Below are 26,610 nucleotides of genomic sequence, written 5' to 3'. Positions count from 1 at the left end.
ACGAACCCGTCCGTTGCTTTCTGTCTCCTTTGCTTAATGAGATTTCCCCCTTCTGCATATCTTGATGCTCCCAGAGTCTGGGTTCAAGTATCTCATTTAGGCACTGCCTCTGGAATCACAATTAAATCACAATTAAACAGTTTCCAACTCCTGGAAGCTGCTAAGAACAGGCTTCGTGTTTTTAACAGCACTTTAAAATATAGCCAAGAGTTTGAAGACAAGCAAAAAGCAAGAGTTTCAGAACAAGCATTTGAATTTTTACGACAACAGGGAAAATTCAAAGCTTGTTCTTTTTTTCATTTTTAACAGCGACCTCTAGACCAAAGGGAAAAAGTCGTGAAAAGTAAACCATCATGTTGAAACTTTTTCTTAGTAATTATTCCAAGGAAACTACTTTGTGGATCGATTTTTTTTTTCAGGAAAAAGTATTTTAAACTTCCATGTTTGTTCTTGGATGCATGGGTCAGAAGAGAGCAGTTCAGAGTGTTTCCACGGATGCCACAAATATCGTTTCCTTTTTACAGGCAACATTTCCGTGGGAAATATGTCCTCTTCCTTCTGAAACTGTTTTCTCATTTGTCAGAAACTTGAAGACTATACGGCGGTCACACTGCCTACTTGAGACAGACCTTGGCTGTAAATTTCAGCGCATTTCATCCCTGTGTGTATTTCTGGCTGTGGCTGTAGAGAGTCATATTAGACCAGTTGTAAACCCCCTCGATATTTTAAAATCTGTGTTGTGTTTCGTGCAGCGGGGAAGATGGAGCTCTCCTATGAATGTTCCTTTTGGTTTTGGGTGCTGTGGTGGTGTGTGCGTTTTTCAGCAGAAATACCCAACTTATGTGGCAAATGAGTTGGTCTTTTTTTTCCCCCATTAAGACTGGTCCTCTCTGGAAGGGAAGCAACCTGGGAAGACCAGATTGAGGACAGAGATGAAGGGTTGGGTCTTCCATTTCAGCCCTTTAACACGATCACAGTTTGTCCCACTAATTTTTGTTGAGAATCAGCTGTGTTCCAACTACCGTCCTAAGCCTCGTCCCCTTTCTCTGACGGGTTGTTCTGTTCCGTGGCGGGAAGCCCACGGTGAAAAGCCAGTGGAGGTGTGGCAGACCCTGGGTAGGAGAGGAGGCGGGCGGAGGGGGAAAAGGAGCTTGAAGCTTAGTGGCTGCAGATGGCTCCCCATCAGGTGGCAGAGACATAGGATGCCCTCCGAGGGAGCTGCGCCTCCAAGGCAGGCCCGCCCAATCAGAAGGCGGCTCTGCTGGGGTGGGCGTGTCTTCTGGGAGAGGATGCTGGGTGTTGGTCCAAAGGCATCGCGGCCGTAAGAGTGTGGAGCACCTTACGAACTAGTCCAAGGCTCCTAGGTGACCGGGGGCCACTGGTGCGTTTTGAGCAGGTTGATAACATAGAGACTGGCCAAGGGGATTATGGGAATTAGGACCCTCCACAAAGGGCCCCTCTGCGCAGAGGGCGTCACCGCACACCTAGGGAAAGGATGCTTTCTCATTGTGGGCTTTTATCTGTGCTTTCTTGGGAGCCAACTTTTCTTTGTCAGAAGAATCAGTGGTTGAGACTGAGCCATCTTGCGTTTCTGAAGAGAAGCTAGTGTTGTCAATTCTTTAGAAGTAACCACTGACGTTCATTTGTTAGTCTGCGTACTGCTTCTTCCTAAAAAGATCTGACGTCATTATACACATATAAGTAACGTGTCATGCTAAGAATATGTTTTTGTTTTGCTTTCTTTTGGGGAGAAGTGTTCCCAAAGATGCCTATTCAAAAGCATTTTGTAAATGATATGGTGTAAGTTCTAGAAAACAGTAAGTCTGTATTCTCTCATAAATCATACAACTCAGAATTTTAATTAGTTAAAATGATTCTTTCATATATCCTACAATGCAGAATTTTAATTCATTAATATGAACCCCACCCCCAGTTAGCCCAGTTTAGACAGGATTAAAATATTGTTTCCTCTACGTTTTCTCAGGTCAAGATGTTTCTTACAACTGATGTATCAATTGTAATATAGACTTTGTTTCCACATGTGCCCCCAACTGGAGGAACAGTGTGTCTTATCTTTGACCTTGCTTCTCAGCGAGGCTGTTTGAACTATTAACTTCTGAGACTTGTGCCAGTCAAATAAATACTTACAATTCACTGTGTACCTAAAGCATATGTAGGACTTTTCACCGAGAAAAAGTTCGATATAGTTCACAAACAGAAACAAAAAAACAAATGTAAGAAGTTGTTTCGTTGCAAGGGTATGCCAGAGGACAAATATTCAGACCAAAGCAGAGCTCCAACATTACGAGAATAGTTTTACACGTTTCAATATAGGAATATTATGCAGCCTTTATAATTAATCTTTAAAAACCAGACAAAAACACCAGAGTTGGTGATAGCATAATATTAAGCAACAAGATGAGAAAAACAATGCCCTGAGTGCAACTATATAAAAATACCCCTGTGGTAGCAGAAGTGTGCTGGTGACGTTTCTTCATCTTGCTGCTGGTCTGACTTCTCCATAAAAAAAGGTCTGAGCACCCAGGACCCTTGGCGGGGTGGGGAGGTAAGGAGCCTATGAACTCAGACTGGGTCCTATGACCTCAGTCAGCGAGTACTGACCTCGACCGTCTTACTTCCTCTGTCTTCCTGTGAGCAGCAGCCGGAGTGATGACAAGGGACTGACCCACGTGCTTTTGCAGAACTTTGGAGATCGGGACCTGCTCTGTGCCAACTCGAACCCCGGCCTGTAAGTATCAGAGCCACTTTGCAAAAGTGCAGACTCCAGCGAGTAACCTGCGGACTGGGAGGACCCCCCCCGCGCCCCGTGGTTGGTAACACGGTTGGCAGGTTTCATCCGCCGTCTACAACGGCCTGAAACACGCTCCACAGTCACCCCTTTCCTTCCTGGGAAGACAACATGCTTTGTATCATCGCAACAAATTCATTAGTAACGAATAACATTCAATTTGCCTAATAACCACCCCTCCTGCCAAAGAGTAAAACTAAAAAGAATAAAGGAGCAGGTATGAAATATGCACTCACTGTTATTTGCTTTTCAGGGTAAACTTGTACGTAGGAAAAGGCTAATTATAATTTTTTTTTTAAGTAAAGAAACATCAAAAATCAGTCACATCAGTGAGGGGAGGAATTGCTTTGAAGACTGTTTTTCTAGGATTTGAAAATGTTAATCTAGAGATGACCTTTTTACAAAACCTTCACAAAGCATGCCTTTTTTCATGAGCAATTTACCTCTTATTTTGCTCAGTGGTTATTTGCTGAGGATCGGCTGTAAACATAATGCCGTTTTAGGACCAGGAGTGACGCTGGACGTGGCCCTTTCTCGGGGACTTACAGCCCTGGGAGAGCTAAATGGGAAAAGTGACAGAAACCATAATGATGTGTTAAGCACTAAATATGTTTCTAAGTTCTAAATAGGCAAATCCAGACAACACTGCAAAACCGGAGATGTGTTTTTCTAATTTGCGATGCGACGTTTCGTGCATTAGTCATGTTGGTAATTAACTCAAGGCTGAGCAACGATTAGCGGCTTCAGGACGGAAGCATTAATAGGAAATTAATTATGTTGTTTCACTTTAGTCTTCTCTTGAAAAAGAAAGTAATTTATTTAACGAAATAAAAGCTTCCATGGTGATGTTTTTATGCCCCTCCCCTCCGAAGAAACGCACAGGATGTAAAAAGCATCTACATTTGAGAAATTGTAATGTAACCCGGGGCCCTGCCTAGTCCCAGCCCAACGTTGCAACAAAGAAGGAGAAGGTTGGCAGGAAAAAAGACATTTATTTAGTTTTTCAAGAGGGAAAAAAAGAATAGCATTAGTGCCAAGACAGGAGAACGTTTTCTGAATTCTGTTCCGACATCTGTTTCATTTTGAGGAACTTTTCCAGGGGATGGAGGCAGTGGGTCCCCATCTCTCCCGCCTCTGTCCTCGTCCAAGGATGCCAGTAACCATTTGAACGAGTTTTGATTCACTGCCATCCCAGATCGAAGCAAAAGATTTTATTGAAAACAAATAAGTTTTCTTCTCTTAGTGGAAACATATTATTGAATTCAATGTCTACATTTTCCCTTCCTGGCAGACTTTAGATTATTGATTAGCAGACCCTTTTTGAAACCAGAAATTCAGTTCTACATATTGGCAGGTTTTTTTGTTCAGGTAGTCTGAGCTCACACTCAGGGAACTGTGTTGAATTTCTGACCTTCACCTCCTCTTCTCCAAGAAGGCAGTAAAAGTCTCCGGAAAAAGCTACTGCAGTATAAACTCGAACCAAACTATACGTTTTCACATGATAGTAGATGATGTGTAATTTAAATACTTTTAAAATGTGCTAAAGTTGCCAGCTTTTAGAAGCAGACACGTAGATGTAAACACTGAGTTTTATTTCACAAGGCTTGTGTCTGGCGCCCCTCCAGCAATGATCTCTTCTACTGTTTCTGAAGTCAAATTGTTGCCGAAACACGGCCTCCGCACCCCACTTACCGAACTGAGACTCAAGGACAGAGTTTGGATGAAGCAGAAAAGGCAGCTGTATTTCTTTGCAGGCAAGGGAGGTCACAGTGGGCTGATGCCTTCTAGACTGTGAGCCTGCCAGGAAGAGAAAGCAGGACTTTATAGTAAAAGTTCAGGAGTTCAAGGGGCAGAGCTGGTTTCCATAGAGATCACACACAGGGTAACAAATTGTTGCAGAGTTGTTCTTGTTTTTGCAGATGCAGGGGTCCCCTTCCCTCTGCTGGTTGTGAAGTTCACCTCCAGCTTTGGGGCTCTCTTAATAGTCTTGTTCTTAGAACAAAGGATGCACAAGAAGGGGCTCTGTGGGAAATAGCTTGAGAGAAAAACATGTGCAGTTTAAAGTCAGGTTGATAAATGCTTCTAGCCTTTCAAGCAGGCTAGGGGCTGGGACCTCCTGCTGCAGGCTGGGACCTGCACCTTGAGCAGTAGGATACAGAGGAACCACAAGGGGCTAAAAATAACTGAAGACATGCGCAGTTGGAGTGAGTTATGAACAAGATGCCCAGAACCCCTGACTGCTGTGTCTGAGGTGTTGGGAGCTAAGGCAGGTCATTGGAAGCAAAACACGTCCACAGATATGGCTCAGAATATTATCCCCAGTCCTTGAGGAGGAACTAAAGGTCCCTGACTTTGTTTAATGGCTCAACTATTATTATTTTGTTTTGCTTGACTGTTTCCCCTTGTCTCTGTATTTTCTTATTTCTCTGATTGAACTTATTCCTTGACTTAAGTTTTTCTACAGACAAGAGGTACATGGAGGAATTGGAGAGGTAATCAGTCCTGGGAAGGCCCCAGAGGGTCCTGCTCTGTTTCAGGACCAGGAGGCCTTTCTCACACACACACGCTCAGTTGGGGTCCCCATCACTGCTCCTGTGTCCCACAGAACACGATAAGGGAGTGCTCACCAAGACAGGGGATGGGTGCTTAGGTTCCTGAAATCTGGGAGGAAGATTAAGTGGAAACATCAAATTCTTCACATTTCATCTCCTCTTCCTTGTACAAATGCTTATGCAGCTTCCTGGTGACCTTTGGTGCACAAAACTTCTCCGAGGCCAAGAGAGATGTCCAGATATAAAGTGTGTTAGATGCCATTGCTGATCATTATGCTACCTGGCAGGTCCATATTTTTCCTCTAAAATAGGAAGCTAGAAGAAGAGTTAGTGGCGGATTTGGAAGCGACAAAGAAGACTTTTTGAAAACATTCGTTAAGTGATAAAAGTTGCTAACAGTCACCGAAAGCCTGCAGCCAAAGCAAGGAAGACGCACTGAGTTTAAGACGTGTAAACAGACTCATTTTTCCCCACAAGTAATCATCAGATACAGAAGGCAGTCTCATTACACACATGACTCCCTTAGGTACTGTTTCCCTCTTCACTTTTAACTCTCAAACCGGGGTCCCATAATTACGCTAATTAACCAAGAAAGCAGCCTTTAAATTATTTTTGGTATTTCAAAAAATTACACTTTGCTCGCCTGGTTTGGAGAAATGGCAAGTTTCTTTTCATGGGACCAGATGTTTTTCACCTGGGTGTTCTTACGTGAGAACAGCACAGCCCAGAGCAAAGAGCAGGGACTCTGAGCTCAAAAGACCCTCCTTCCAAAGTGTGAGCTCGGGCGGCCGCCTCATCTCTTAGAACCTCACTCAGTCTTCCAAACAGTGGGGATAGCAAGCGGTTTTAGTCAAAATATCTAGCTGGTTGCCCGAAGTTCAGTAATGTTAATTTCCTTCCTTCTCTCCCAATTTCTGAGTAAATAATGATTATCAATTACTGCAGCAGATTTTGGTTTACAAAACAGCAGTGAAAAAATGAGTCCAAGTTAACAAGGAGGAAGGCTGTGGGAGAGCTTTGGAATTTAGGAGTTTGGGATTAGCAGATACACACTACTGTATATAAAACAGATAAACAACAAGGAGCTACTGTACAGCACAGGGAACTTCATTCAGTGTCCTGTAATAAACCATAATGGGAGAGAATCTAAAAAGGATGTGGATGTGTGTGCATCAGAGTCACTTTGCTTTACGCCTGAAACTATCACAACGTTGCAAACCAACTCTTCGTCAATAAAGAAATAAATGAAAAGGTTTGCAACCACTGCTGTAAGTGGTTTTCATAACAGTCTCTTCTGCACAACCTTTCCTCCTAATGGACATTGTAATGTTCGCTACTTTTCTGTAAATGATGGTTCAATTATGGTGTCACGCCATGAAAAGGAATTAGCAGCTCATTGTGTTCATTAATTTGTGTTTATTAACACCAGCCAGACTGGGGCTGAAGGAACCTGGTTTTGAGAGAAGGAGATTCAGGATTCACCATGGCCCCCGGACCGCCCACTGAAAGCCCCAGGGAGCTTCAGTGGTACATTCAATACAGCGACCAGAGTGAGCATCATTTAATGTAATGGAAATATTGTCATTGCAATAGAACGTGGTCATCAGATGGGCAGCTCAAGCTGTGCAGACAAATGCAGAGCTGGCCTCGTGTGGCAGGAGGTGATAATCTTGTGAGCCGTGGTCTAGTCTGGGGGACGCTCCTCCGTGCAAACCCAGTAGCTGTGTGATCTGAGAGGTGCTTCTGGTTCTGTTTCATTAGGAAGAATTCTCCGTGCTGGCACACGGACCCCGCCCCTCCCCCAGGAGTCCAGGATCCCTGTGGCTGCCAGGTAAGTTTCTGTAGAGATTTTGATTTTTTTAAAACATCTGAACCTCGAGTGACAAAAATGAGTTTATCCCGTCTGAAAAACCTGCGTTGTTAACTGAAGTGACCTCTGTGACTTTTAGGGTCACTTGATGAGCTGCTTCTTGGGAAGGGTTCAGGACACAACACGAATGTCCCATGGATCCCACGGTGGCCCTCCTGCCCACCCTCTCCTGATCGGCATCGTAACAGCCCAGGGGCATTTATGAAGCAAATGAATCTTCCTCGATTGATGACGAGGAAGGTACAATTGCCCCTTTAGGGAGAAATGTCCCAGAATTTCAAGGCAGGATGACCTCAAGGCTCTTCTTATATTTTTATCTGAGTTCTGAGATCTAGGTAACAAGGCTAGATGTTACTCAGCTCTGTCAGCTCTGACTAATACAAAAACATACGGAGATGTTGTAAATTGGTTCACTTGTGCCGCTGGACTCACTTGTGCCGCTGGACTCACAGACAGAGCAAACAAACTTATGGTTACCAAACGGGAAAGGGAGAGATAAATTAAGAGTTTGGGATTACTAATATTCTATACGAAGTAGATAAACAGCAAGGACCTACTGTACAACACGGGGAACTATATTCAATACCTTGTAATAACAAAATGGAAAAGAATCTGAAAAAGAATGTGTATTTATATGTATATCTGAATCACTATGCTGTACACCAGAAACTAAACAGCATTGTAAATTGACTATAATTTAAAAAAAATACAGAAATAATGTATTCCACTGTTAAAGTGAGAGCCATCTGCTCTGCAAAGGAGAATGAATTGAAATTTATACGGAAAATTGACTGGAACTCAACTCAAAGGAAACCTCAGAAGGTAATTAATAAAAGGCGTGGGTCTCTTAGCCACGGTCACCAAGCTGATGTGGCAGTCCTGATTTACAGAGACAAAAGGAAAAGCCAAAATCTTGGTTTAAGTTGATTGAGGCTCTGTCAAGAAAGCAGTCACGTAAACGAACATGTCACCAGAGCCTTGTCTGTTTAGTGGCCCATGGGGTACATTCCTCCTATGAGTGCAGTGACCTTGGAAAGTCTCCTTTTTGGTGGGCCTGGTCTGCATTCTCCTCTTAGACCAAGTGTCCGGGGGTAAGTGAGGGCAGAGCCCACGGTGGACACCCGAGGTGGTGACCGCCAGAGAGAATTAGTGAGGCTCTACATGTTAGCCTTGTGGCCTCAGCCGTCAAACACTCAGACCTGTATTTGGTGCTTCTTCCCAGTGACCAGATGTTTCCTGCTCACCCTTTTTTTTTTTTTGACACGGTGCTTTCTTTCTTCTTTGTCTGCTTTATTCCATTAACTCATAAACTGTCTGATTTTTCCCTCCAAGCTCTTACTTTGTGGCTTTGATTTAATCATTTCATTACGCTGGTACCTTTTATTACAAGCTACCTAAAATTGATGGGAATTCCATGGAGTGTCAACAGCAGAGGAATAAATGAACACATATCAGAATGGTTGATGCTGGCGTTCCTAAATTTTACGCCAACTTACACGACCCATAAGAGTTCTGTCATCTGTGTGTGAGAGGAAAAATTTTCCCATGAAAAATTCCGTAGCCAAGTAAATTACAGAAAAAGCCAGAGAGAGCCCTGTTTAACAGGTGTTTTTGTTACAGCTCTTCCAAGATGCATCCTCTGGTGTGCGTGCTTGGGTCACAGTGGGGCAGAGAAGACATAGAATTCCCTGCAAATTACATGACTAAAGAGACCCTTTGGGGGCACCTGTGTACTTGGGCACGTGCTTTGAGAAAAGCTGGTCCACACGTGGGGAGTCCGGCTATCTCAGGGGACAGAGAGTCGAGGTGGAATTCGCAGATGTCCAGACGCTGCTCTGCAAGGTTGGCCCAAAGGAGATGCAGGCAGAAGGGTGTGGGAGGAAGGCTCCCACCCAAGGCTGGTTCTCTGGTTCACTGTTTTGTTTTTTTTTTTTGCCAGATGGTGAAATATTTCCTTCTCTTTAAACTGATAGGTGCCATGCAAAAGTCCCAGGTCTGCAGGAATATATCCATGTACGTGTATTGGTATTAAATACCCCGTGGCTCTCCAGCCTCCAACAATGGTCCAAGGTTAGTCTCCTTCCGAGAAAGGAGACTTTACTTTGAACAGAGATGCCTTTGAGAGCCGCGAGAGGAAGCTGGCTTTAGGCACTGAGGGAAGAAACACATTCCTTTGAGCTTCCTTGCTTACCTTCCGACTCTCTTCTGGTTCACCGCATGCAGCACCACCCCAGTGAAAACAGGTTTTTCCCTTTTCAGTCAGTCCTTCCAAATCGGCTCGAACTTGCACACAGGAAAGGATTTGAAGTTTCCCGAATAGAACTGATGGCAAAGGGCACAGTGGGATTCTGGTGTAATTCTGAAATATAGCTGACTCTTAAAAGAGATTTGAGAAACCAGGACATATTTGAGAAAGCCCAGAGATAATCCATTAAAAAAGTGAAAGCCAGGAAAAGTCACATTTACTTTACTGTCAGCAAACCCGCGTGGGGGTTATAAACAAGTCTCAGCTCTATGTCTTTGGAAACAATTCCAGAAGTGTCCGAATGGAAGTGTCCAGGCGCCCTACCTGGCCAACCGCCTGGGCCACAGGCTGCTGAATCTCTCGGCCTTGCGCCTGGAGGAGTATTTGCTGGCACCGGCTGAGAAACCCAGGTGAGTTCAGAACAGTCCCAGGTCTTTCCCGCTTCTTCACATTACTGGGGAAGTCCTGTTGTTTCAGATGCTGATGTTCTTAAAAACCCTAAAGTCTAATAACCTTGATGCTCATAAAAATTCCAAAGAAATGGTGCAGGTCTTCATAAGATTCTCACCACTGACTTTCACTCATTCCACATCTCTGGGATGAAGGGACGGACGGATGGATGAGTTAAGTTGAGGCAGGTGGGAACGTGTCCTTATGCCTTTGCCCCAGTGTCTGCTGAGCGCAGGGCCACTCTATGGTGGACATTTGGTCACCAGTCTCCCCTTATACAGAGACCAGGAGACAGAGTTAAATATGGGCTGTTCTTTCCAATACCCAGTATTTTTTGAAGCTTAATGAGCGCCAGGCACTACACAGCCCGTGGGATCTGGAGACAAAGGATGCCATCCCCACCCACGGAAAAACTCACAGAGCTGCACGAAAGATAAAGTAGCAAAAAGACAATTAAAACCCACTGTAGTGATTGACACAGTAAATGGAAATGTAGGGTATTGTGAGAACCCCAAAGAGAAGGAAATTTACCCCAACTGAAGTGCTCTGGGGTGCCTTCCTGAATGGGGCAATGAATAACAAGTTGATTTGGAAAGCCAGGAAACTGAGAAGATGGGGGGCTAATGTTCTGGAGAACCATCTTCCCCAAGTCAGAACCCAGGCTCCTTTTATACTAAAAAGGGGAGGGGGTGTGGTTGGCTGGTGCAAACTTCTTGGTGTTGAAATCCTTTGTTCTTGCAGCTGTGGATGTGGGTCAGTTCATGGTGCCCCTGCAAACCTCCAGCAAAACAAATGTTACTTTCTATTCTGCAACTTTTTATCCCTCTTAACACTGGGAAAGTGTTCTATCCTTAAAGGTCAGAGCCTTGAGGATGGGCTCTCCAGTCTGTTTCAGGCTCTAGGCAACATTCTTTAACAAAAGGTGCAGAACCAGCATGACTCAGCACAGGAAACAGAGCCCAGGGTTAGAGCCAAAGGAACATATCTGATACAGAGTCAGATTTGTTATGCCCTGCTGCACTAACACAACATTGTAAATCAGCCGTACTTCAATACAAAAAAAAAAAAAAAAAAAAGATACAGGAAGACAAAACAATTTCAAACAGGGTAACTCAGAAGAGCATGAGACACAGTGATTCAGGGAGTCCATTGGTAAGAGGAATGACCAGGAATTAAATTACCCACCATGCAGGTGATCACACCGGGCCCTGTACGTGGTGTATATTTCCTAACAAGATGCTATTTTCTGAGCAGCTCATATTCGAATGTGGCAGGCTTTATCCAACGCTTCTAAATAAGCAGTGCCATCCTTGGATGCATGCCTTGCAAGCCAGGCCCTTCCTTCTGCAGGCTGAGCCCCTGTGTGGCCACGTCGGAACCCAGAAAGTCAGCTGGCTGCCATACTAAGGCCAATATACCCAATGCAACAGGTGACAGGTGATGGCTGCCCTCCATGATTCAAGCACTAACACCATGTTCGCTGTTTCTAGGCTTGGAGGCTGGTCTTTTGGAGTGAGCAGCCCCGATCAAGATGCAAATTCAAATATATCGAAACCAAAAACTCTGGCAAAGGTAACGGTTTTTCTCTCTTTTCTTTTTTTCCTGTTTTAGTAAGCTTTCAGGGGAACCTGTGTTTTGCAAATGCATTTGAGGGTACAGGAGGAGTCACACCCAGTCCCAGAGTCTGTCACTGTGAAATAAAGCCAGTTGTCCATAAACACTGCCTTGAAAGAGGAAATGGAGTGTTTTCCTTCAGGATGTCTCGAAATAGATAAAATAGGTCACTGTTCTTTGTTGAGACTGGAATTCACCGAATAGGTTTAAGCAAATGAGAAAATCGTCTATTTTTTAAGACACTGACCATCAAGATGAGAGGGAGCAGGGCTGGTTTCCCTGGAGATCTTCCATATAGACGTTTAAATTCCTCGTCCTCCCGAGCGCTGGATGGACCCAGAGCTGAAGCCAGGACCGTAGTGATCACACAGGGACTCAGATGTTCCAGCCCTGCTGGACTATCCCTAGTAATTAGGAAGGGACGGGAGGAAATGAGGACTGGGATAGAGGAAAGACGCCTTTATCCACCAGTCGGAGCTAGGAGGTGGTGAATCATGACAGGTTTTTCTAATGGAAGAAGTCAGTGCCAGCTTAAGGTGGGGAAAGAACCAAAGTGTTCGGTCTCCGCGATCGGGGGAATAGCCTGGGGTTGGTCCTGCTGGAGACAGAAGTTGGGGAACAGTAGATCATGGGAGTGATGTGTCTCCTTGCAAACCTGTCATGGAACTAATGACTCAAGGTCAGACAGAGTGAGACCAGGAAGGCGGGCACCCGTCCTGCTTCATGGTGGGGACTTCCATGGTTCCCGGGGCCTTCTGTGGTTCCTGGGGACTTCTGTGGGTCCCAGGAGCTTCTGTGGCTCCTGGGGACTTCCGTGGTTCCCGGTGGCTTCCGTGGCTCCTGGGGACGCAGAAGTGCTTGTCAGGATATGCGTTTGTTCAGATTGGAGTTTCACTCAGTGGAATAAAGTTTCCTTACAAGGGTCTTTCACAGCATAACCCTCGATGAAAATGCTGACATTCATACTTCACGGTGGACTCCCTGAAGGAAGTTTTAACAGTCGTATTTCACAAAGTCACGCCTGATGAAAAATACAAGTCAGTGTGTAGGCTGTTCAGAAACCCCTCCTGCAGCTCAGGTTGGTTCAGACCTGTCTCCCTTGGCCTGCAGCCCCCGTGAGAAGACACACACAGCTCAGTATGAGAATATCAAGACTGTTGGAAAAATAACCTATTGTGCACTTGCCGGTTTTTTGAGCACATGGTGTGGCTGTTATTAACACGGACTTAGTTTGTAGAAGGAATCTGTTCATTTCGTCCAAGGACATTTTGCCTTTTTCATCTCTGCACATCCCAGGCCTTCTGACTGACGGTGGTCCGTCGTGTCTTCCTTCGCTTTCAGGGACCCAGGGCACGGTCCCCATGGCGCACGTGGTTCACGTGTATCCCTGACACCTGCTCCTGTCCATCTCTGCTTGTCTTCCATGTTGACATGTTTGAGTTGTGACTTCCGCAGGTTTTGATGTTGGACGTGTGCTTCGCTGGCCGTGGAGGTGACGTGCATCCAGCCCTTTGGGGAGGGGGCTTCTCAGGGAGCCGAGAAGTCACAACACCCACGTCGGGCTGCAAAGGGCATCGGTTGTCAGAAATTCCTCTAACCTTCCAGCCATTAACCACCAGGCTTTCACGTTGGCCTTTGCAGTGCATTCACAGAGTGTGCGATTTTCATAGTTAATTTTTTTAAGGAGAAAAAGGGAAATTGGCACAGGACTGGGCTGGTGATTAATAAATCCACGATGTTGTAGACTGTCGCTTGTGGAAACTTTACGGGCGATTTCGTTCACATCTGGAGCATCTTGCTTGTTTAATCAAAATGCTCTCTAGAATGTGTACACTTCACTTAAAAAGACCAAACATTTCCCTCCTGGTGTTTGGCATTCCTTCTGTTCCCAGACAGAATTTTATGCATTTGAATAGCCTTCAAGTAGTTTTTTTTTTTTTTTCTGTCTTTTTTTCTTACTGCTACATAGTTGCTTTTCTGAGGAATTGTTGTTACTCAGGATTCCTGACATGAAAGGTCTGTTTTGTGGAGCCACAATATGCTCCTGAAAGGAGATTAACTTCCTCCCTCAGTGACTGCGTTTTGCTGCCTTCTGACTTCTGGGCTGGCAGGGAAGGAAACCCCAGAATTTATTTCCAGAGCTTTTAGAAAGACATTCTGGGGAGAGAAGAAAAGGAAAAAAGAAAAAGAGAAAAAGCTCTTCCTTGGAACTCTTCTCAATCTTAAATGTTGACATAAAGAGCACCCTCATCCTGGGGGCGGGCGGTGTAGCTCGCTGGTGGAGCACGGGCTCGGCGTGAACAAGCCAGGTCCTGGCAATCCCCGGCAACTCCATGAAAAATTAAAAAAAGATCATTCCAAAGTATATATTGTTCACTGAATGTGTAGCAAATTTCTCCCAAGTCAAGGCCAGTCTACAGAAGAACTGAAATGACATTCAGACGGCCCCTTGAGCCTCCGAGTCAATCGGCCGTTTCCCAAATGGTGCAGACAGCCACCTCCGTCAGGACCACCCGCCTCTGGCCTTCATTCAACTGGCGAATCTGTAGGCTGGGGTCCCCGGGGGCCGTGCCAACCTCCCTACCCCAGTGTCGGGGGGGCGTGCTCCCCAACTCAACCCCCATCCCAGTCCCCAGAGTGTCCCCACTGCCGCGTTCTCAGTGGCCCTCGGTCTGCTTTCTGCCTGGCGCTTCTTCCGTCATCCTCGATGGCCACAGGGGAAGATGCTCCTGGAAGTAGCCCACGTGAGCGGCCTCTCAGCCCGCCTCCTGCCCGTGGAGAGCCGGCCTCCCAGAGCCTGGCTGGTCCAGCTTGGCCGCGCCCTGAGATGAACCTCCCTGGGGGCTCTCCGGGTTCGTTTCCTTCCTTCCTTCCTCCTTCCTTTTTTTTTTTGGAGGGGGAAGGAGGTAATTTTGTTTTCCATTTATTTATTTTTTCTTGTTTTTTATCGAAGTGTAGTCAGTGGACAATGTTAGTTTCAAGCATACAGCAAAACAATTCAGTTATACACATACATACACTTTTTTTTCAGATTCTTTTCCATTACAGCTTTCTACAAGAAATGGAATATAGTTCCCTGTGCTGTACAGTAGGTCCTTGTTGCTTATCTGTTTTATGTGTAGCCCTGTGTGTCTGTTAATCCCAGACTCTTTGTGATTATTTCTTTCTTTTTCAGTGGAGGTGCTGGGGATTGAACCTGGGGCCTCGTGCGTGCTGAGTACATGCTCCACCGCTGAGCTGCACCCTCCCCCACGCTGGGTTTTCTGTTTATCTAACTGGGGTCCTTCAGCCGCACTCACGATTCTTGTCAGGATGTGCTGCACCCTCTAAAAGTAATTGTGGGCATTTTGAGAATGTCACATTCTCCAGGTGACACCACTTAAGTCCCTAGAAGCCCTCATGCCCCCCGACAGGGTCGCTTAGCACTATCCTTCCTTCAGCAGCCTTCACGGAGCTTCTCACTGCCCAACCGTGCCTTGTGACTTGGCGTCTGTTCTGAGGCGTCCCTGCCGACATCTGGGCCTGGGGTCTGCATGCCTGGGTCAGGAGGTTCGCCGGCTGCTGGCCTCGGTGGGGCTGGCGGCGGGGGACCCACTTCTGCTCCTGTGTCTGCATGTTGCCATGGCGACGGCAGAGGCACCCGAGGGGCTGCCGGGGTGTACCAGCGCCTTCCAGACCTCTGCCGGTGTCACACCCCGCCAGCCAAAACAAGCCACGTGGCTGAGCCCAGGCTCAGGGTCGGGGTGCGGTGGGGGGGCTTCAAAGTCAGACAGCAGAGGGTGAGGATGCCGGGAAGGCGAGGAAACGGGGCTGTAAACGCCACCCAGCACGGGAGGGCCCCCCGCCTCCACTCCATCACAGCTGCTCCCCTGCACGTCCATATTTTTGCACAGTGTCATTTTTAAGCTGAAAAAAAAATCACCCCACTTTTTAAACAAAAATTAAAACCAAATGAAACAACGCAATGTTTGAAAACCGCCGATCTGGGGCAGAGACTGGCATTGCCTTTCAGATTTGTTTCCCTCCAGTTAAACAGTTCAAGGGATCCAAGATGTGGGGGGAAAGGAAGGTCGTGGCCGGTGGGACCAGGAGGTTCCAGTTTCCATCAGCAGTTTTTCTACTGTGTCAGCCCATCGAGCCGTCCCTTGACTTAAGCATATTCTCAAGTTCATCTCATTTCCAGGAATCTGCTGGTACTTGCGTCCAGCACTCCTGTAAGGGTGTGTGTGAGCCTGCAGGGAGCGGGGAGGCCCAGGGGCAGCACAGGTCGGGGTGAAGATCGCTGCGCTGGGTCCAGGAGGTGCCGACACCCTCTGGCCTGTGACCCGGCGGGCTTCTCCATCCAAGGAACCCAGGCTGTCCCCTACTTCATAGGATCGTGTGTCTAGATGACAGCACACTTGTGTATTTGTGAATTCACACATGAGTCTTAACATTTTTCTTTGTTGATGACCTCAGGTCTCCTTGGGCACAGGCTAGGGCATTCCAGGAGGCCCCGGCTTCTGTGGTTAGCAGGGCTCGAGTGGCGTTTCTTCCTCCTTGGGGCTCAGAAAGTGACTGCTAACGATTCCTCTACGAACCTAAGAAAATATTTGAAAAAAGGAGGGCATGGCGATCGGGTATGAACGAGAGATAATGGGTCTGCTTTCTGACTTGCTTAAGAAGTGGGCCATGTGAGAAAGAACTGGGGAACGTCATCTTGTGTGGACAAGGTGTTGTTGTGAACGATAGCATTTGGTACTCCGCTGTCCCCATGAACCCAGGAGCTGCCACACAGGACCCTGGTTCAAAGGAACTGGTCACCGTGTGATGAACTGGGAAGTCAGTGGGAATCACGGGGCTTGAGATCAGGTCCTCACTTTGTAGAAACTGTGAGAACGTGTCCAAGCAGTAACTTCCTAGGGGAGCAGCTCTCGTTCTGCAGAGAAGACCGTCTATCACAAAAGAACATTTCCAGAGAAACAAACTCTCCAATCAAATGAATTCAGAGCAAAGTTTGCCAGTTGATTTATGATGCTCTTTTTTTTAAAATTGAAGTATGTATAGTCAGTTACAAAGTGTCAGTTACAATGTGTCGGTTGCAATATTGTCAGTTACAACATGTCAGTTACATGGTGTCAGTTACAATGTGCCGGTTACAACGTGTCAGTCACATGGTGTTGGTTACAACCTGTCAGTTACAACGTGTCAGTTACAATGTGTCCGTTACAACATGTCAGTTGCTGGTGCACAGCGTCATGCTTCAGTCATGCATATACATATTCCTTGCAGATTCTTTTTCATTATAAATTACTACAAAATAGTGAATATAGTTCCCTGTGCTCTACAGAAGAAATTTATTTTTTTATCAGTTTATTATGCTCTTAAAGACGCTCACCCACATTCCAAACTGAGTGTACTTTAGAAAAGTTTTCACTGAAATATCAATGGTTTGAAATATAGGTACGGATGGTTCAGTTAGCACTTTTTATGCTTCTTAAGACCGCAGCTTTAATAACATTACCTGTCTCTCAATTTCTCCTCCTCTTTTGTCCCATCTCACGCTCCTTTACTCTCCTTGCTTGGCAAATGTTCAGTTCAGTTTATTTTGCGAAATGATGTTCCGGATTCAGTTGTTAATTTGAAAGTAATCATTTTTTTCTTCTTCTTATCGTTTCCATGCTCTTAATTTGCAGGTCCAATTTCATTAGCCTGCTGACTGAGAAAGGAAAAAAGAAAGATGCAGGGCTCGTCTCCCTCTTTGGCTGTGAGAATAGAATTCTAGATCAGCAGTCGTGTTTGCTGTGCTGGGGGAAATGGGTCTATTTTTAGCTGTCCATTGCGGGCTGGAGATAACTATGCAATTAGCAGGTGGGAATTTACTGCTGTCTGTCAGCCACACAGGGACGTTATTTGAGGCTGGGATTCAGGGGACGTGGAGGCCGACACGTCTTCCTTGTGTCCGAGGGTCACTGACAAGGGGACTCCAGACCGATGTCCCGAGGGCCATTACGTTCTCTTTCCTCTCTAGGTGTGGTATAATCAGAAGGGCTTCCATGCCCTCCCGTCCTATCTAAACCACCTGAACAACCTCATCCTGTGGAGGCTCCTACCCCCCACTGTGGACTCGAGACAGTACGGTAATGTGATTTTTTTTTTTTTATTCCTTATAATTCACTACTTTCAGAAGATGGTGTTGTAAACAGTGAAAGACACGGACTAAATTCTGAATAGATGTGGAGAGTAATGGGGAGGTTCCACCTGGCAGCCAGTCCGTACAGAAATCCACCAACGTGGAGGCCCTTTTGTAAGGGGAGTGGGTGCTGGGTGCAATCAGGTGACCGATTGGAAGGTTGCTGCCTACAGTGTAGACATAACCCAGGCAAGGCTGGGATGAACCTGGGGCCAAAAAATGAAGTTACAACGTCCAGAGGGGAGAAAAGGTGGAGGTTTTGGGGGGACGGGGAAAGGAAAGGAAAAAAAAGAACTGACCACTAGAAGTTTAGAGAGAAGGCTTACAGGATTAAAATATAAATCTGAGCTTTGAGAATGAATGACTTAGCGTTCAACACTGATGATGCAGGAAATAATTCAGGAGAAATGGGCGTCTTCCGAGGAAGGAGCAAAGGGAGGAAAGGTTGGAGTTGGAGTCACACATTAGATGCAAGTAAATATGCAGAAGACCAGAGAGACAAGTCCAGCAGAGCGGTCGTGAGTAGGAACCACGCCGCCTTAAGCGCAACGAAGATGGTGGATTTCAGTGGGTCCTTGAGGCAGCCAGTCCTCCAACGATCAGACCGAGACGCGGAACGCAAGAAGGCCGTGGGCGGAAGGGTGGGGAGCAGGCAGAGAAGCGAAAAAACAACAGCACAGTTTCCCAGAATCGTTAGGAAGAAAGGTAAAACAGGAAGGAGCTCGTGGCCTCCGTGCAGCTGGCAAGATGGAAATGTCGAGAGACGGAGCTCAGCCCAGGAGGGGCGAGGTGCAGAGAGGTTGGTTGAGGGATTTAAGGCAGATACACTCTGCTTTGTGGAAGGTTAGCCACGGAGCGCATGAGAGGAGAAATCGTGTGCGTGTGTGTGTCTAAGATAAAGAGGAACAGTGTTGCCCAGACCTCAGGTGTCCATCATTCGGGTCTTGCCTGCACTGTCTTCTGAGTTACCAAATTTTCCCGGTCCCATCATGTCCTGAAAGGGCGGAGCTGTTTGTTCGTTTGCTGAAAAGCTGTGTTGACTTGAAAAAAGCCATTTATTCCCCGTGATTGTTTTTCATTGCTTCTGTCTCTTTGTCGACCTTTCTCTCATTTTTCCCACGTTTCAAAGGAATTCGTAATGACACGTTGATTTTTTTTATGTTTGTGTTGCCTGTTGTCAGGTGGTTCTAGCATTCCGATTCATCTTGACGTCGACGTCCGTGTGTCGTCTTTTCTCTTTCAAGCTGCGATTAGCTTAGTTCTAGCTGTGAAGGGCGTTCTGCGCTGAATCCTGGACACGCTGGTTGCCGTGTTGAGAGATGCCGAATCCTGCTACATGTTCTTTTGCTGCTGCTCTGTTTCGTGTCCAGCGGGCCATCCTTGCTCTGAAGCATGGCACGAGCTGGGTAGATGTGCGTGTTTACCTTACATAACTGGGCCCGCTGACCCCGGCCTGGCTGAGTGGCGCCCTGCCCTTCACCACCTTGGCTAGAGGGTGGGGTTCGGCTCTGCCCCTGAGTGTTGCTGACACATATGTTGCAAAATGAGGTACCGACTGCCCTGTCTCGTGGCTCCTGAGTCGGGGAAGTGCGTGCACCCCCACAGGCCCCCGACACTAGGGGACAGGCAATGTGGTAGCACCTTCCCCACCCTGCGTGGCCTCCTTCTGTCTCACGGGTGCCAGGTGGAACGGAGGCTCAGACCCCTCTGAGCCATATGACAGGGTGGAGGCTGGTGGTGGAACCCGAGTGCTGACGGCCCGACACCACGTGGCCACGTCCAGTCCCGTTACTGCCAGGTGGGCGTGGGGACTCAGCTCCTTGCTGGCCCCCTCCCGATGGGTGGGGGCTGTGGAGGGTGGGGTGGTGACGGTCGCTGCCTCTCTGGGCCTCGCTGAGTCTCACCGTGGCCAGGTGGAGGAGAAGGCAAGGCTTCCCTGCGGACCCCCGTGGGGAGACAGCCACCTGTCAGGTAGGGGGGAACATCAGCTTCCAGAGGGGAGCTGCTGAAACGGCAGAGGGCGTTTGGCTGGAGCCAAGAAGGCTGTCTTCCGTTGAGCCACCCTTTGCTGGGCCCTTTGGCTTTCTTGGAACTTCTTGTCTCTCCCTGTGGGCAGTTCCCATCTGGAGGCTTCTGCAGTCCGTGGCTGGGGTCTGTGGAAGCAGTAAGGAGACCAGGGAACTCACCAAAGTGTCCTTCCTCACGTCCCGAGGTCCCCAGGCAGCTGCTGCCTTCCTCCCGCCTGTCAGAATGTTCCTGTCCCTGCTGTTGTGTGACGTCCAGGGGCTTCGGTCCTGGCAGGACTGGAGCAACTCCACTTGGAGGAACCAGAGTTTGGTCTCTGACTTTTTAACCACTCAGAAGCCAGCAGGTCATGGAATCCTGCCTACAGAATATGACAAGAAAAATTCTGGACCTAGTGGAAGTATTGCTCATATAGTAAACAGGCCACAGAAACATCCTTGGGTGGGAAATGGCTGAAAAAACATACTGTTAACATTCCCAGGGGAAGAAGGATGCCCAAAGGACAGGTGTTTGAGGGATTAATCAAAAGATCACAGACACAGTGACTCTGCAGAATGAATAAAATAACTTGGTGAATTTTGATTCTGGCGGAGCACATGGGTTATACAAATTTTGCACGAAGGAAGTGAAAAAAGTTAATTGATGGTCATGAATGACCCCATCAAAGGGAAGATACACAAGGTCAAATATAATTCAATAATGATTATGTATATGTAGAGAAAACGCTGGAAATTTTGAAATAATGAACATCAAAATGCAAATAGAGATTACCTCTGGCTGGTTTTCCATTGGATTATAATTTATTTTCATTTTATTCTTTACCTTGCTCTTTATTTAAAACCTTTTTACAGTTGGCACCTACTAGTCAATAAATATAATAATTAATCTTAATATTGAGGAAAAAACCCCACCTTTTTCCCCTCCCCACCCACACTTCCCCCTCTGGTAACCGTAAGTTTGTTCTCTGTGTCTGTGAGTCTGTTTCTGTTCTGTGGATGAGTTCACGTGCGTCCTTTTGTTTTGGATTCCACACATAAGGGGGGAATCTTTTTCTGGCTGACTTCACTTGCAGTGATGGTCACGGAGGTCTCGGTGAGACCGCGTTGGCTGGTGCTTGCTGGGGCGGGCAGAGCATCCTGTGTGGCGTCACGTGCGGTGGCCACGATGGCGTCCTTTGCGCTGACACGTGGGTGGCCGCCACCGTCAGGACACCGGCGCACAAGGGCACGCAGAGCCACACAGCACAGCTCCACAGACCAAACCGGCCCAGCGGAGGGTTTGTTTTCTCTCTGTCTGGACTTGCTTTGATCTAGAGGCGAATTTCTGAGTATTGACCTGATTTCCATCAAACAACCCCCTTTGCACGTTGGTGTTTGGCCTCTCTGAGTCTGCTTCCCTGCAGTAATATATTCATTTTAGTTTAATTTTTAATACATCGCTGTGTTGTGGATAATACATCACTTATGCTGCAGAGATGCTTTCAAGGAGGAGACGGTAAAACGTGGTAACGTGTTAGCACGGAGCCTGTCCTGTAGCAAGTCCGGTGCGTGTGGTTATTTCTGAGAGCAGCGGCCACAAAGTGCCAGCGCAGACGGGCGGAGCTTCACGACGGCGGTGCCGTTCGTGGGCAGGTGTGCCACCCACACCCGGGCACAGAGCATCTCCGGCGTGGTTTGGAGGTGGGCTGCACGTAGACGGAGGCAGGGCGCGCCTGCGGGCTCACTTTTCAATTTGTTTTTGCAGGAATAACGGTCTACAGCCACCCGTACGGAGGGGCCTTGCTGAACGAGGACAGGATGTGAGTGCAAGGATGCTACAGGGAGGGCGGCCCCAACGTGGGCTGCTTACGGGTGACCCTCTTCTGCATTTGCCCGGAGTGGCGTTGGCTCATGTAGTTGGTGGAACAAGGCTTGGTCATCTCTTTGCAAAGTGGGAGGACGCTGACTTAAAGGAGGACGGGCCCTGACTGTGTTCACACAGATAATCTTATCACGCAGTTGTGTTTCCAAGTAGAATTTGTTCAAGGGGGCGATTTGCCGAAGCTCGAGGGATCCAGCAAGTTTTTCAGATTAGAAACTTTAAACACGGTGTTTACACAGGTAAACCTAGTGATGCCTCCCTGACAGTTTCTCATGCGAGCCCATCCTCGTGGTCCAGATGGGGATGCGGGTGGTGATGGGGACGCGGGTGGTGATGGGGCCAGTGCCCTTTATGTTCAGAATGAAGTGACAGTTCTCACTGTCTTAGAAACTGTAACGCTCCTCCTGTCCCTCCTTTTCCCCTCCTCCCTTCCTCTGTCCCACGATTGACAAACTTTTAGTTAAAAGTTGATAATAAATAAAATTATTATGTATGTACCTCCTATGACCGTCCATGATGAGTCTGGGGACTCTGGTCTGGTTACTGGGTGACCTCCCTCACATCCTGGACGCAGCCAAGAGCTCACCCTGTGCTTGTCCTCGTGGTCATGGGTGGACATTCAGGGTTCTAGTTGGAGCCAGTCTCTGACCCCAGAATTCTAGGTGTGGGGTCGCTGACATCGGTTAAAAGCAAGACCTTGTGGAAAAGGAAGGTGTGGATGGTTTGTGCTCAGCCGTTTCAACATCTCCTGTCTGGAAGAAGTCAGCCTGTTCCTAAGAAAGAGGCAGTGATTTTTTTTTTAAATTGAAGTGTAGTCAGTTACCATGTGTCAGTTTGTGGTGCACAGTGGCACGTCCCAGTCATGGAGATATACATATATATTTGTTTTCATATGCTTTTTCATTATAGGTTATTGCAAGATATTGAATACAGTTCCCTGTGCTGCGCAGTAGGACCATGTTGTTTATCTACATTATATACAGTAGTGTGTGTCTGCAAATCTCAAACTCCCAATTTATCCCTTCCCATCTCCTTTCCCCCCTGGTAACCATAAGTTTCTTCACTATGTCTGTGGTGGCAGTGAGTGACCAGAGGCGTTAGTTGTGCTCCAATTAACAAATGACCCAGGTGACTGGATAAAGAAGCTGTGGTCTGTTTATACAATGGAATACTACCCAGCCATAAAAAAGAATGAAATAATGCCATGTGCAGCAATGTAGATGGACCTGGAGATTGTCATTCTAAGTGAAGTGAGTCAGAAAAGAGAAAGAAAAATATCATATGATATCACTCATATGTGGAAAAAATGACACTAAGAAATCTATAAAACAGAGACAGAGTCACAGACATAGAAAACAAACTTATGGTTACCAAAGGGGAGAGAGTGGAGGGGTAAATTAGGAGTTTGAGATTTGCAGATACAAACCACTAGATATAAAATAGATAAACAAGCTTCTTCTGTAGAGCACAGGGAACTGCATTCAGTATCTTGTAATAACCTACAATGAAAAAGAATCTGAAAAGGAATCTATGTATGTACATGTGTGACTGAATCATGATGCTGGGCACCAGAAACAGACACAATGTTATAAATCAATTGTACGTCAGTAAAAAAAAAAAAAAAAGACCCAGGAAGTATACAGTGTACATTTTTGCAAAAACAGCTGGACCTATTATGGAATATTTTTGGTATTTCGAGGGACTAGATTCAGGGGTCGCTGACGCCAGCCCTCCCTCCTGTGGGAGCTGCTCTCTCGAGGGAGGTGGTCCCAACACGGGTGGGGCCACGGCTCACGGTGGAGGCCCCTCTGCAGATGACTTTCGTGGTAACCGGGACACAGACTCTGGTCAAGACTAGACTCCAGACAGGCAGACTGGGACCTGTCCTCCCCCATCCCTCCTCGGTACGTCTGCCAGAAGCTGGGACCCGTAGCCCCTGCCTCAGAGCATCACTGGGGAGATTAAATGTGAGATTCCACACTCTTAGCCAATACGGTGGCTGGTCCTGTGGACTCTTTATTTATTAATTTTTTTGAGAGAATACATTTACTTTCTACCACATTGGCCGAGCTCGCTAAGCCATTAGAAAAAGCAGCGAGGAAGTCTGCGTTTTTAACCTCACTTTCTTACACTGAAATAAAATCCAGATGGAACACGTACTGAAAGGCAGAGCATTAAGGTGATGGAAGAACAAAGTCTGACTGTCGTCGTAACTTCGGCAAAGTGCAAGTTTTCTCAGCCCACTGCAAAGCCTTCAGTAAAACTATATATATGTAGTATAATTTATATACATACATCTAAAAATGGAAATTAATTCTGGGTCAAAAACACACGTTGAGAAAGTGAAGGGAGACACAAAAAAATTTCCAGCACGCCTGACCACAGCTGATTTTACTGACAGTATGAAACCTTCTTATAAGTCAGTAGAGAAAGAATGCTTGATTTTTTTTTTTTACTTTTTTTAATTGAATGAAGTTGTCTTAATGTTCTGCAGTGCTTTGCAACTTTCAGAAGTCTGATTTCCGATCACCCCATAATAACCCATTTTCCCCCACCTCCACCTTGCCCCTCGGCGCTCCCCGCTCCCCACTGGTGACCGCCAAGGGCTTAGTCACTGGTGTTCCCTGCTGTCCTGTTCTGCCCTCGCGGGTGTTAGGGACGGGAGAGCCCCGAGCCCCCGCCTGACGTCTGACGGCCGCTCTGCTCCGCCCGCAGCCTGGAGAGCATCCGCCAGTGCGGCGTGGCCCTCTGCATCGTGCTGGGCTTCTCCATCCTCACCGCCTCCATCAGCGGCGCCGTGGTGCGGGACCGGGTGACCGGAGCCAAGAGGCTGCAGCACCTCAGCGGCCTGGGCTGCAGGACGTACTGGGTCACTAACTTCGCGTGTGACATGGTAGGACTGGGGTGACGGCGTGACGGTCCCCGCACGTGCTTCCTCCGCACCTCCGATCTGCACGTGCGTGCATGCGCGCGTGTGTGTGTGTGTGTGTGTGTGTGTCTGGCCAATTCAGGTGAAGTCACCTTCACCTGTCACCGCCGGTCATTAAGGATGGCCCCCGAAGAGGGAGGGCTGACAGGGCACACGTGGAGACCTGGGAAGGCAGGGAGCTGTGCAGAAGTGCAAGTCTCTTACTGGGAAGGTGAGAAAACAGTCACCGTCAACCTGCTCTCTTCAAGGGGGTAGAAGATGGGATGATAAAAGTCATTAGCAATGGTCTTCGTCCTGAAACCACGTCCTGTGTGGCCGGAGCCCTGCTCCCTGGCACGGGCAGCAGCCTGAGCACAAGCTGCGTGGCCCCGGGTCCCCCCCGGGCCGCCTAAGCACGACTCATCCTGTGTCTTTGTCTTGCTAGAGGAGAGGGAGCTGGTGGGTGAGCCCCCCCCCCCGGACCACGGCCGTGGTTTGTCACCTGCTGGGGACACTGCGTGGTGAGGCCAGCGGGGAGGGGCAGCAGAGGGTGGAGTCTGCCCTGGGCGCTAAGTGCGGGAAGAAGCCGAGCTTCCCAGGACGACGTCCAGGCTCTCACGTCTTCTCCAGAGATGAGGGTGGGCACTGTATCGGTCAGCTCAGGCTGCTGTAAAAAATGCACCCGTGGAGGGTCTCAGACAACAGAAATTTATCCTGCCCCTGTTGCAGAGGTTGAAGTCCAAGATGCAGGGGTCCGCAGGGTTGGTGACACTCTTGCAGCCTCTCTCCTGGGCGTGTGGACGGCCATCTGTCCCCCCACCCCCACCCCGCATCCTCACGTGGTCGTCCCTCCATGCTGTGTCCTCATCTCCTCTTGTAAGGACACAAGTCCTAGGGGATCACAGCCTGTCCTAAAGCCCCCCTTTGATATGAGTTTTGAAGGGGACCCAGTTCAGCCCCCCGCGGGGACCCTCCCGGCCTTGCTTCACCGCCACCCAACTTGTGACGCGCCAGCCAGGGTGCAGGCTCGGGCCGGGAGGGGCTGGCGGAGCGCCCGGCGGGTGTGACGGGCCCCCCCCATCCCTTTGTGTTTCCGCAGCTCTTTTACTTGATTTCCGTCTGCCTGTGTGTGGCCGTCGTGGTCGCCTTCCAGTTAACGGCATTTACTTTCCGCCAGAACCTGGCAGCCATGGCCCTGCTGCTGGCGCTGTTCGGGTACGTGATGGGAGACTCTGCGGCGGAACTGCGGGCTGTTTTCGGGGAGAGGAGAGCCCCGCGGTGGCTTTGCACCTGCTGTGGCTCTGTCACCTTCTCTCTGATCAGGGGCGCCCAGCAAACAAGCCGGAGCCGGGATGGGGAGCGGGGATGGGGGACGGGGTGGAGACGGCACCGCCGTGGGTCCCGTTACCCTCGCTCTGATGTGAGTCTGGGGCTCAGGCGCCTCATCCCGTGGGCTCCGAGACTCTGCCCCTGGAGATTCTCTCGTGAAGCTCGGGGCCTGTGGACTTTTTCCCACCTCTCCTCTGACATTAGTCAGAATCCTGTTCCGTTTTTGGGAAATTCATGCCGTGTGCAGGTGGGGCCAGTTTCAAAGGGAACAGAACCCTGTAAATTGCAGAATAATTGTGAACAGGGTGCCAATCTCCAACACTAAATCACTAAAATGGTATTCTATTACGTTTGAATAAAAGAATGGGGGTTGTTTGAAGCTTCCATAGGTTTCACTAAAAAAATTAATTATGCTCTTTAAGCCAATTTAACTTCTTTCTTTAAAAAAAAAAAAGACAGGAGGACTGGGGCTGCCAAAATGTTTATTTGAACCAAGTGTTTGAAAGGTGACTGATGAACTTGTAGTACAGAGACACTCACCTCCGTCTTAAATGCTCCAAAATCGTTTTCATGGCTCAGTTACGGGGCGGACGTCTGTTGACAAGTTTCTGAAACATTATATGATTTTATACATCATATTCCAGAGACATCGTATCTTCTGATACAAGAGGGTGTATCTTTCAACCCAGGGACGAGTGCCATAGATTCCGTATAGGAAAGGACCTGGACTAAAATAAAGAACGCGGTGCGGCGTGGTGCCCACGCAGAGGGGGCTT

At 47.8% G+C, this 26,610-nt stretch overlaps 1 protein-coding gene across 1 annotated transcript in view; it reads left to right on the top strand.

The window, feature by feature from the left end:
* ABCA13 (ATP binding cassette subfamily A member 13) overlaps positions 1-26,610 on the top strand; it is a 181,454-nt gene that overhangs the window by 116,581 nt on the left and 38,263 nt on the right. Inside the window, exons 34-41 of the mRNA XM_031444992.2 lie at positions 2,660-2,749; positions 7,123-7,192; positions 9,768-9,886; positions 11,417-11,498; positions 17,551-17,659; positions 21,481-21,535; positions 24,313-24,490; positions 25,605-25,720. Of these exons, the coding sequence (XP_031300852.2) occupies positions 2,660-2,749; positions 7,123-7,192; positions 9,768-9,886; positions 11,417-11,498; positions 17,551-17,659; positions 21,481-21,535; positions 24,313-24,490; positions 25,605-25,720 (819 nt within the window). The remainder of the gene's footprint in view (positions 1-2,659; positions 2,750-7,122; positions 7,193-9,767; positions 9,887-11,416; positions 11,499-17,550; positions 17,660-21,480; positions 21,536-24,312; positions 24,491-25,604; positions 25,721-26,610) is intronic.

The sequence above is a fragment of the Camelus dromedarius genome, chromosome 35 (genome assembly GCF_036321535.1).
Source record: "Camelus dromedarius isolate mCamDro1 chromosome 35, mCamDro1.pat, whole genome shotgun sequence".
Classification (NCBI taxonomy): Eukaryota; Metazoa; Chordata; class Mammalia; order Artiodactyla; family Camelidae; genus Camelus; species Camelus dromedarius.
The sequence above is the reverse complement of the archived record's forward strand: the minus strand, read 5'-3'. Positions and strand labels throughout refer to the sequence as shown.